The sequence below is a fragment of the Octopus bimaculoides genome, chromosome 14 (genome assembly GCF_001194135.2).
Source record: "Octopus bimaculoides isolate UCB-OBI-ISO-001 chromosome 14, ASM119413v2, whole genome shotgun sequence".
NCBI lineage: Eukaryota > Metazoa > Mollusca > Cephalopoda > Octopoda > Octopodidae > Octopus > Octopus bimaculoides.
Window position 1 is genome coordinate 29995291 of NC_068994.1, and position 12845 is coordinate 30008135.

The 12845-nt window shown below is 35.6% G+C and overlaps 1 protein-coding gene across 2 annotated transcripts; it reads right to left on the reverse strand.

Moving 5' to 3' along the window:
* Nucleotides 1-411: 411 nt before the first annotated feature.
* Nucleotides 412-12576, reverse strand: LOC106873127 (zinc finger protein 79). 2 transcript variants are annotated; one of them, XM_014920354.2, is made up of 2 exons: nt 12003-12576; nt 412-6563 (listed from the first exon to the last, which is right to left on the reverse strand). In XM_014920354.2, the coding sequence occupies exon 2, from the start codon at nt 3727-3729 to the stop codon at nt 1738-1740; it is 1992 nt and encodes a 663-aa protein (XP_014775840.1). In that variant the 5' UTR covers nt 3730-6563; nt 12003-12576; the 3' UTR covers nt 412-1737. The 2 variants fall into 2 exon arrangements, with proteins under 2 accessions (XP_014775840.1, XP_052828767.1); XM_052972807.1 differs by having other exon boundaries at nt 11999-12576.
* Between the last annotated feature and the right edge of the window lie 269 nt (nt 12577-12845).

The window sequence follows — 12845 nt, forward strand, 5'->3', positions numbered from 1 at the left end:
ATATTAGTGAATTAAGTAATGCCACCATTGTGTGTGTATGTCTACATGTGTATGTGTGCAAGTGTATGCATGTATATGTTATTCATATTTTATATATATATAAATATATTCCAGAGTAAGCACTTAAATGTGCAACAAGGTAGAAAAAAGAGTACTCAAATACCAGAGGTAGAGTAATATGCTTTATTTAAAAGCAGCAGAAATATAACAAAAAACTGTTACTCGGAGTTTCACGTTCCCGTTCATCGGACAGTTTTGTTAGAAATGCCATTTCTAACAAAACTGTCCAATGAACGGGAACATGAAACTCCGAGTAACAGTTTTTTGTTATATTTCTGCTGCTTCTAAATAAAGTGTATATATATATATATATATATATATATGTCTATCTATCTATATTGTTAGATAAATAGGTATATAAGATATAATTTACAGCATACATGTGTACAGTTAAAAATATATCTATACCCATATACAAATGCAAACATGTGACATACACACAAATATAAGTATCCATGTGATTATGTCCAAATGTATGTTTATATATACATGCTTGTGTTGGTATATGTGTGTGTGTGAGTGAGAGAAACCTAGAGAGACCTTAACCCTTTCATTACCAACCCGGGTGAAACCAGCTCTGGCTCTGAGTACAAATGTCTCGTTTTCATAAGTTTTGAATTAGAATCTTCCACCAAACCTTAGTCACAGTTTATGTTCCATTAGCTGAATGATAACTAAGTTATTTTACAAAATTCTTTGTTATATTTAACGTAATTGAAAGAAACACAGAACATCTCAAAATAAATACAGTAACGAGGTTTTGGGATCTAATATGACATAAAGCTAAACCTTTTATGGACGTGAAACATAAGGCAATCCCATAAACTGGCCTTATCTAACTTTAATATATACTGCTCGATAGCTTAGAGTGTGCTTCTTTTTTCAGATTTATATTTTTACAGACGATATATATATGTGTGTGTGTGTGTGTGCATGTGTGTGTGTGTATGAGTGTTTGTGGGTGTGTGTATGAGTGTTTGTGTGTGTGTGTGTGTATATATATACAAGTATATATTAATACATATATACACATATATAAAGATATATATATATATATATATATATATAAAAGCTTTATTTCTAAATTATACTGCACCTTATACCTAGTCAAAAGAAATCATAATTTCTAAATTATATAAATACATCTTATACATTAGACATACATACAATATATATGTGATTGTGAGTGAGTGTAAAACATTAACATTGTCTTTGTATGTGTGTATACACATACACACACATATTTCCACACATTTGAGGCCAAACATGGGTGTGTATATGTGCACGTGTGTGTGTGTGTGTGCAATGCATTCACATGTATGAGTTGATATCATACCACATTCTAAAATTTCATTTAAAAAAACAAGTATGAATTTGAGAAAGAATCTTTGCAACACGTCTGATATTGGAGATCCTTTGATGGTGTTCCTTGTAAAAGGTAGAGTGGAGCAATCTGTATAAGTGATGAAACAATCCGTATCTATGGTTTCTATTTATTCACATTTTCAAACTCTAACATAAGGAGATTGGTTTTTCTCTCCACTGTAGAGGTTGAGAATTTTAAGGAACTGGCCAACTGTTGAGGGATTATCCAGTGTCACAAACATGAATGTCTTGGCTTTCATAATTACATCTGCACTAGCTGGAAAGGTAATGTTTAATAACTTGCAGTCAGACCTAAGAACTGCTGTTTTGCCGAAGTTTCGAAGAAATGCTTTTCGAAGCAGCTTTTTGGCAACATTTAGGTTCCTTCTGCTTATTCTGTTTCAATTCTTGAGATGCAGATGTTGAACAGTTTTTAGAAAGTGGACCCCATCTAGGTGATGCCATGGGAAAGCCTCTTGACCAACCATAGTGACTACCCCAGCCTGGAGACATTGGCGGCAAATAGGTGGAACCCATCAGAGAAGGAATGGCTGCTGGCTGAAACTTCATAGCTGATGAAGACATCTGCATCTGTCGATGTAGATCACTCGCAGCGCCAACATTGCTAGCATCCGGTCCATGCAGGAGCCATAAGCTGTCAAGCCCTGAATCAAGATGTGAACTTGGTGATGTGATACTATTCTCATTGCAAGAAGATGTTGGCAAAGAACTTGTACCAGAAGATGCCTCTTTCTGAAGTTGTTGCTGTTGTTGTAGGCATGCATTCATCCATTTTGAAAACATGCTTGTATTCTGCTGTTTGCTTGCCATAGACCGTGGGTCTTGCTGAAAAAATATTTCCTCATCCATTGAGCCCTGAACACACACATGGTTATTGAACTGTGACTTCTGTGAAAATTGTTTTTTGCAAATGCAGCAGAGCAACGGATTTTTATCAGAACTGTTTGATGGTACTGTAGGCATCTCCACAGCAACACTGTTATTGTTGTTGTTGTTGTTAGTGTTGTTGTTATTGTTGTTGGTGGTGGTAGTACTAGTTTTATCATGATGTTGAGAGCTTGCTTTTGAAGAACAGTAACCATTTTGGTTGTTTGTGGGAGATTGTTCACTTCTCGTGACTTCCTGAAGAGAATCTATATTTGATTTTTTATCCTCATTCTGACATTGCTGTTCTTTCAACAATTTCAAACCATGGGTTCGCTCATGATTCTTTAAAGTGCTTCTCTGTGAGAAAGCTTTCCCGCAAGTTAAACATACAAATGGTTTTTCGCCAGAGTGAATCCGTTCATGATTTCGTAAATTTGTCACTTGACTAAATGCTTTCCCACAGACCAAGCACACATAAGGCTTCTCCCCCGAATGTGTTCGTAAATGGTTTTTCAAATCTGTTCGCTGGGCAAATGCTTTAGGGCAAACTGTACATGCAAATGGTTTTTCTCTTGTGTGGACGCGTAAATGGTTTCTTAGATCTGTTCGTTGGCTAAATGCTTTTGGGCACATCATACAGTGAAAAGGCTTCTCTTTGGTGTGAACCCGCTCATGATTGCGTAAATTTGTCAACTGGCTAAATGCCTTAAGGCAGTAGGAACATGTATATGGCTTGATGCCTGTGTGTACCCTTTCGTGACAAGTGAGTTCTGCCTGCTGGGCAAAGGACTTCAGACATACAGAGCAAGTATAAGGTTTTATTCCTGTGTGAATTCTCTCATGATTTCGAAGATTGGTCAGCTGGCTGAACGCTTTTGAACACGTTAAGCATTTGTAAGGCCTCTCACCAGAGTGTATCCGCTCATGATTACGTAAGTTCGTGCGCTGGCTGAAGGATTTGGAACACACCAAGCAAATGTATGGCCTTTCCCCACTGTGTATACGTTCATGATTGCGCAGGTTTGTACGTTGACTAAATGCTTTTAAGCACACAAGACACACATAGGGTTTCTGACCAGTGTGAGTTCTTTCATGATTTTGGAGGTTCACTTTCTGTGCAAATACTTTTTCACACGTATTACATTTAAATAATTTAGGTGGAGTGTAAGGCATATTACTGCTTTGTCCACCCACAATCTGATTTGGTGCTTGGCTGGAATTTAGCTTGGTATTCATTTTCATAGCTGATGTTTTACAGTTTTGAGAAGTTGACAGGACTGATTCTGAGGAAACCATAGTTGGACTTGAATGAATCAGTTTTGAAGTATCCTGTTTTAAGTTGGCTGGGGACAATGCAAATGTTCGATTGCAGAAATTTCTTTGGGTAGGCACCCCATATATCGGGAAAGGATACATAGTTATTGTCTGAGAATAGACTAAACTATGAAGAGAAAGAGATAATGTATGTGTGTTTTAATCTCAATTTCAGAGAGAGTTTATAACAAAATAGGTATGAAGGCAGTGCCCCAGCATGGTCTTAGCACTAATGACAAAAATAAAATGAAAAACTACAGGTTGTTATAAATGTAATATGAAGAAGTTCAATCCCTGAGTATGACCACAAATTCTTGGTCAAAATGTTACTTATGAAGTAGTAAAATGTTTATGATATAACTTGATATGTTGTTTCTTGAGATGGTGATGTGGAAAGCTGTATGTAATGATACATGTATGAATATTCAGCAGCTACATATAAGGAATGTTTAAACAATATATTTTCTTCCTCTAATTTCACAACTACATACAGTTTAGTCTATACAAGCAATAATGAGAACCAAAGTTTAATGAGAATAATGGTGGTAGTGGTGGTAATAGTGGTGGAGGTTATGCTGATAGTGAAAGGTCATTACTAAGGATTTTTGATGTTTATTTTGATCTGTTTTTAAAACTTTAAATTTAAAGCGTTTTGTTTTCTACTTTGGTTATAATTCAATAAAGATGGAACATTTAAGAAAAGCTTCAAGCTATTCAAATATGATTTCACACAAGATCTCCATTGATTAAATTTAGTTATTGAAAGGATGTGACTGGAATTTCCTTCACTCAAATAAACCAGGTGAAACCTATATAAGCTCAAAGGAAACTGGTTCCAATACTGCAGATGTCAATGACATCGGTCAAAAAACTTTGCCTTACAGGGAATTCATCATGACACAATGGCAATCTCAGCCATATTTTTATACCCTCAGATAAACTCTTTTCACTGATTTGGCTACTTGCAAAATTAACAAGTATTTTGTTTAGTTGAATATTTCTTCTTTTATCTTTCTTATTTTGTTTCTGGACAATTTATTGATATATCTTCATTTTGTTGCTGTCACATTGAAGATAAATCAAAATGTCACAATATATATAGCAAATAGGAGGAACTTTAAAAACATTCAAGTGAAAAAATTTGTATTGTAGGATAAGTTAGTTGACTCCTTTTCAAAACATTCCGTTAACATCCACAAGACTGCAAGATTTAAACTTCCTCTTTCTCATTCATGTTAATTCAAAGCATACAGAGTGACATAGAATATATGAAACCAAAAGCCTCGTGAAAATCATGAGCTTCAATAAGAAACAAATAGCTTAAAGTTGAATATCTTGAGGTCAACAAAATACTACTGTTTGAAATTCAGCTCAGTTCCAAATTTGGTTTACATTTAATCAGTGAGATATGACTAAATTTCCTGCCATCTGATAGAATCATTTGAGAACAATGACCCTAAAGATATGAAATTCCTATTCCATATCTTATTACAGAGTTAAGCATTTCATTTATACTTGTTGGAACAGAGGGGGAAAAAAGGGTTAAGCTTGAAAAAGGCAAAATAGTCTTTCACTGTTTATGGTGAAATATATTTCTGAAATATTGAGTAAATGGGCATCAAATGAAATTAGCTAATTTAGGAAGATATTTCTTTGGTATAATTTAGAATAAAGAAGACAATGTTTTAATGAAATATGTGAATAATCACGAATAAAAATATCTGTAAGATGATTATGAAAAATTCTAGTTCAAAATTTTGATTAAAAAAATATAAATTGTTTTTAGTCAAATATAGTTAAGTATCTTCCATTAAATTTTTTGTGTTGTATAATCTTGGAGAGATGATGTTGTCATGACAAAGTGAAGAACATAATCAGCTCTTTGATAGAGAAGTTGCAAATGTCTATCATGTAGTTATTGGCAAGGGTCAGAACACCTCAAAATCAAATTCCTTTGAACAATGACAATGATGACAAAATGATTTATAAGAAATTCCTGCTTACACTATCAACTAAATATGAGAGAAGCTATTTCTTGAGGTGTATATGTTTATATATACCGTGTTTATACACAGTTCTTCAATCTCAATCTAAATTCTACATGTATAAGTTTTTTATGGTTGTTTTTGGAACTTTAGTACACTGGTAATAATACCATTCTTTAATGATGTACATTCTCTCCATTATATAAACTAATATGTAGAGTGGGTTATATTTTGACTTTTTTTGAGAATATACCTCTATACATACATACATATATATATATTGATATGTATGCCAATCAAAGTAGTTCTGAAGGTGCTATAGTCAGTAGCAAGATGGTTTTCAACAGAATTTCAAAATGCAAGCAAGTAATGGAATTTGTGAAGCAGAAGTAGCAGTAGCACTGCAGTAGAATTGCAGTCATACAGATCAGGGTTCAAATACAGTTGGAGACAATTTTGATTTCACCTTTCACAAGTTAATTAGTAATACATTCATCTAATTTTACATAGTCATAGTGACTTGAATCCTGAGTAGCTAAAACAAACCCTCAATTTAATTTAAATAAACAATATACTCTATGTCATGTATTGAGTACTCTCTGTTTCATTTGTGCATTGTAACATTTGCAGGTGCATGTGTGCATATATATATATACATATATACATACATACATACATACATATATATATATATATATATGTATGTATGTATGTACACTGAGCTGTTAGTCAAATCATCTACTGACAGGACAGTCAGTCATTTTTCTTTTGAGGAAGAAGAAGCTAAGGGAACAAAGAAACATTCAATCAGATTTGCTTGGTACTGGAGAATAAGGTCCAACAGTAGGTGACATCGATTGTGAATTGAATCAGTAAAACTGGTTGAGTGACATCCATAGTGTAACTTGGATGACCGAATGAAGAATCTTCAGGATTCCTTTAAAAATAGGCCTAAGAGAGAAAAAGATAAGGATCAGTGTTAATCAAATGGTGGAGAACATATTTCAAATTATTGTGTTATAATCACAGTATTGTATTTGTGTTAAAGTGTGTGAAATTAAGTGTAGTTGTGTATTAATTTAATGTATATGTGTTCTTTAGTATCTGAATAATCTAATGTACTCTTGTATGTATGTGTATACACATTAGTGAGTGAGTGCAGGTGTCTGCAGCTATAAAAGTCAAAAAGATAAACAACAGATTTATCAGGTCACTAAGATTAACAAATCAAAAGTCAACAGTTCAAATATTCTCAATCCACTACACTTTGTACATGCTTCAAATTCTGGCCCATTAGCACACTGTCTCCTTTCTCCGCCTTTGCTACTGCTACTATAATAGCCTCTGCTCCTCAGATCTGGCTGGGCTCAACCCACTTCCACTCACATGAATTCAGTTCATCTTTCCTCCTTTCTTCACCCTCAAACTGCCCAAAACTACCCCCTGGCCCCACACTTAGTCACTATACTCAATCTTTCTTCACCATAATGTCAATCCCTCTGGAATTTCCTTCTGTCTCTAGTCTTTCTCACAGACATTATTAACCTAAAAAGGATCAAGAGAAACATTAACAGCATCCACCTCACTGGTCTTGTAGGGCCTGCAAAATGGGATACAGCCCCTTTTTCCAAACTCAGTAGCTTAAGAAGTAAAAATAAACACACACACAACAGTCCATCTGGTTTTAGTCAATGGTAAAAGGATAGCAGTGATGGTTTTTTTTTTTTACATAGACTCAAAGATGGGGAAGCAGAATGAAGGAGGAAAGTTTTTCTTAAACTAAAAATCTAGCTCAAATGCTTGCAACATCGTGAACACTGCTAAAGAAACCCAATAACCAGGCTGTGATTTTTAAACAGATTAAATCTACAATCCCAAAATCAAAGCAGTCACTTCAATGGACTTCCATAAAATTTCTATCAACCAAATTCCAATCACAAAGTGTTGGTCAATCTAAGACTAAGGTGGAAAACACTTAAATGTCTAAAAGTAGCTAGAATTCAGTACAAGTAATACATATTTTGGTAGCTTAAGAACTAAGTACAAATTCTTTGTGTAGGATGAAATCAACCAGGTCAATTTATCATGGATGCTACATGAATCCAAAGCTATTCATGTAGTGTCTACTTATGGTGAATTGAGTTCTTTAATGACAGATGCACCACATATCCTGTTAATCATATAGGATGCATATGCAGGGTTGCCAGATCAATTTTATGAAAAGTAGAACAAAATTTTTAAAAAGTGACAGACTGTAAATTAACCCAAAATGAAAATTTTGCTAATAAATAAAATACAGAATGATTGCCTGTAAGTCAGTTTTAATTTACCTAGTTCATATTTTGATATGACATTCAATAGGATTCTTAACTGTAAACATTTAGCATTTAAATTGGCCATATCCAGCTTAAATATTCCATCTGTTTTATGTTCAAACTGACATCTGGCCTCTCACACCCATCTTACAATGTTGTTTAAAAATACACAATCATGTCATCAAAATCTTGAAGCTATATGATAATGCATGATATCATACATCCATCAGAACATACAGCTTCATTCTTCTCTAGTTTACACGGCCTTAGTATTCAGAGTACACAATGCTTGTGTACAAACATTGCTGTTTGGACACAAGTATCATACGGTATGTTTTTCACTTACCAACAGAGGTAATAGCTCTCCAAACTTTCTCCATCCTATCCTTATTCTAGCACTATATTTTCAAAACATCCTCCTCCACTGATAATTATGCCACCTAAGTAACAGAAACTATGTATTGCTTCAAGTGAGCCTCCAGGGCATTCTCATGTATCTTTAGTGCTTATAGCTCTTATGTATCTTCCATATACAAATACCACTTTCTCCATTAATCTTCCTAAGACTCCGCTGCACCCCTTGTGTGACCATAGCTGGCATTGGGTACACCATATGTAAATTCCTGTTTATGCCTTTTCTACATATCAAAAGGGCCATTTACCGGAAGGGAGTAATCCTATCTGTTTCCTTGCTTATAGAACTTTGGTCTCAGCTAAGTTAACTTTAAGGCCCTTTGATTCCATGTGTTGCTTCTATATGGAGTTTCTTTTCTAACTCAATTAAAGATTGTTGTATGAGAATAAAGTCATCAGCTTATAGTGGTTTCCAAAGGCAACTATATATATATATATATATATATATATATATATATATATATATATATATATATATATATATATATCTTGGGTTTAACAGAAAGAACACAACAAAGTGAAATAGTTAGACAAAAGCAGAGCAAACAGAAAACTAGATGTAAACTAAACAGACATGAAGTTTAGGCAAAGACACAATACATGCAATACACAAAATATTCATGGCTGATTTTTACTCATCAGCCAATGACCCAAAATATCATAGTGATTTCGTGCCATTTACCATTGAGACCACTCAGTTTTGGAAACGCCAGAGCTCTTATTAAGCTTCTGAGAAAAAGCTAGCAAATGTATACTAAGACAGAAACAAAGAAGACATTGTATAAATATAACAAAGAATTATGAATTCAGTCCCACTGTGTGGCACTTTGGGCAAGTGTCTTCTACTATAGCCCCAGGCCAACCAAAGCCTTGTAAGTGGATTTGGTAGATGGAAACTTAAAGTAATCCAGTGTGTGTGTGTCTTTGTCCCTCACCACTGATTGGTTTATTAACATCTCTGTAACTTAACAGTTCAGCAAACAAGACCAACAGAATAAGTACCAGGCTTCAAAAAAAATAGGTACTGGGATCAATTCATTCTACTAAAATTTCAAGGTAATGTTCCAGTATGACCACAGTCTAATGACTGAAATAAGTAAGATAAAAAATATATGTGTTTGTGTGTGTCTGTGTATGTGTGTGTATGTCTCACACACAGACAATCTGTTCCTGACAATCCTCTTCCTCACATCTCATCTTGCAAGCACCCCTCCTTCCTCCACCTCTGCTGTACTCCCATCCCATTCCCTCTATGTCCAAATCACCCCTGTTGAATCTCTTCCCTATGACATATCCTCCTAACAACAACCTCCCTCTACTTCTGCCCATCTCATTAAATTCCCGCCCCACCGGCTCCCACTCTCCCTTTGCAATCCTGTGACCTTATCCAATCCTTGGTCCCACTTCATTTATATACACTTCACTGTATCTTGAGTGTACCCCTCTCACCACCACCACTGTCACATCTCTCTCTCCCCACAAACTCTCCTGCAGAGGCGGCCATGTATCTCCTTTCCTGCATACTCAAACATCTAGTACAAAGCCAACTTCCTCAATACTACTTCCCCACCCTCAGATGATTATTTGGTGACCTCACTGATGTTGGTGCCACGTAAAAAGCACCTCCATACACTCTGTAAAGTGGTTGGCGTTAGGAAGGGTATCCAGCCATACAAAACAGACACCCATGCCAGCATAGAAAACGCACGTTAAATGATCATCACACACACACACACAGGTGGGGAGAAATTATTTACCTGAAGACGATTGAAAAATATACGTAATGAAAGGCAGTAAGGAAAACGGAAACTAATATAAATACGAAATTTACAGTAAAGTATTGAAACTACTCCGGCAATAACTAACTTAAATATAGTTATACCCGCGGCAGATTTGAACTCAAGAGTGTCTAATTCCTTATTCAATTGGCTGATTAGTCTTCATTATGAGCGTGTTCGCGCGCGTGCATTTGTGTGTGCATATGTGTGCGTGTGTGCACATATATATATTGTGAGTATTATACATTCATGTGTGTGTGTATGTACTACAGAGAGAGCGAAGACAGGTATTCACTATAATGGTTGCCAAAAGAAGATTACACAACAGGTCTACTCCAAAGGAAAACTTCTATAACATTTGGCGACAGACAGGGAGTGGTTTGAAAACAACTTAATCTCACAAAGTGGATACAAATATGACCTAATACGTCACCCGATAAACTTTATAGAAGAAAAAAATTAACGTGATATGGGTGGAGGGATAATTGCGCCCATCACTGATCTTACAACCGTCACCGCCAGCACGTGCCTCTTAGCAACAATTAAATCGACGTGATTAATAGTTGATGGATCCACAGGAAAAAGGTGAAGAAAAGTTAGGTTATTTAAGATGCAGAAGAGGCGGTTTAATTCGAAATAGTTGCATAAATAAATGTATAGATACGAGAATCATTATTTTCTCCAAGTAATATAGATCTGTCGTACTTGAATGACTCATTGAAATTCCAAAAAGAAAATAAGGTGAATGGTCATTCATATAAATGACAATTTCTTAATTGACACAATAAACTATTGTAAGAAAACCAATATGTAAATTAGTTCACATTGACACACACACACTTGCGACACAGTGACAAACACTTGAATCTTCTCTGTACATCCACTATTTCTTTTCGAGGGGGAGGGCTGCGCGCGTGTGTGCGAGTATGTGTGTGTATTATATACGGCAACGATAAACAACTGAAAATGAGGCGAGCCAACAGGGGAACCTCTACGTGGTCGCTCGACGTTCTAGAAATAACAACCAAATCTCTCCCAAATTATACCACGTTACAACCTTAAAGAAAGGTAGGACAACAATGTGAAAGAAGGGATGGTCATGGCTGAGATGTCACTGATCATAGGTCTACTGGATTATTGCTGACCTGGGTTAAATAATAACAACTGAAAATAAGAAACAGCGAATGAAAGAGACAGAGCGACTGAATGAAAGAGATAACAATGTGTTCGCACGAGTGTATGTAGAAATGTATGTCTGTAAATATGTGTGCGTGTGTATGTACTTTAATTTATGCATGAAATTTTTTTTTAATTTTTGTGAGAATAATAAAATAGGCAAATATTGTGTTGCTATTGTAAGTATTGTTGTGTGCATTCACAAGTTCACATTTATTATTACACTTATCAAAAGGTAGTGAAAAGTAACAGACATCACCGGTGAAATACGGGGTGGAGGTACACAATAGTAACCAGACCATTCAACCCTGCTACTCCGAACTTCCCATTCTCTTTAGGTCAGGCAACGCGGGGTCATGGCTCTTAAAGAAAAACGAACTGAAGCGATTGTCAAAACGATATGTTTACTAAAAGGTGCAGATAATAATTACGAATTAATAATTATTGTTAAACGATAAGAATAGAAAAGTAATTATAAACACAACTGATTCTGGGTAAGTAGGGACATTAAAGTAAAAAGTAAACCACACACATATATATATAAACACACGCACATACATATATATTATATAAACACGTTCACACACACAAACCACGATCTCTAAATCCTTCTTATCGCATTATCACCATCTTTCATTCTTTCTTTCATCCAGTTGCTTTCTTCACTTCTTACAGAGATGAGCCAAGAAATCAGAACACCCACTTACACATTTCCAGTCGGGTCCGAACTGCTGGTGGCTCAGAATAAGTCTTCGGTGGGTCTGGCCTGTGACAAAGGAGAGTTAGTGTTCACCTTCCAGGCTGGCCCCATCTTTTCACGGGACAGTCGCTCTGAATTACACAAGTCCTTCGTTCTTTCTCGTATTTTTTTAATCAACCCCTTTTTGTAAATGTTATTGTTGTCTTACAATGTCTTCCTTCTTTTGTCTTCCTCTTTTTAGTTCCCTTGGCGCTTGTTCACATTTTGTTTCTTTTTTTTTTACTTTTCATGTGTCTTTATGAGATCTGTCTTTCTTTTTCTACTTTCTTTCCTTCCCTGCCGCACGCACTCCTTCCCTCTCTCTTTCATAATTACATTTTTCTTGTTCCTTTTCTCTCCCACTCCTCTGTATCTCACTATGTTTTGTCTTTCAGTTTCTCACTCTCACATTCTGTATCTCTATCTCTCTTTCTCTCACATGGTATGTTTTCATATGTGTGTATGTATTCTTTTCGCTCTTTCCGCCACTCTTATACACACTGAAACACATACAGATACACACATACACACACATCAGCGGTCACACGCCAAACGTAAACAAAACGAAGGGACGTAACTCTGAATGGATTGTTAGGTACTTTTTTTTCTCCTTTCTCAATTCTTTTATTGTGATGAGGAAGGAAGAAGTCTGTAGTAAAAAGAGGGAGGAGAAAAAGAAGTTGTAAAGAAGGAGGAGGAAAAGGAGGCTGTAGTACAAAGAGGGAGGAAGAGGAGAGAGACTTTATTTAAAACTGGAACGAAACCGACGCCATATTGGATGGAATTAATTCGACTTCAATGAATAAACCGA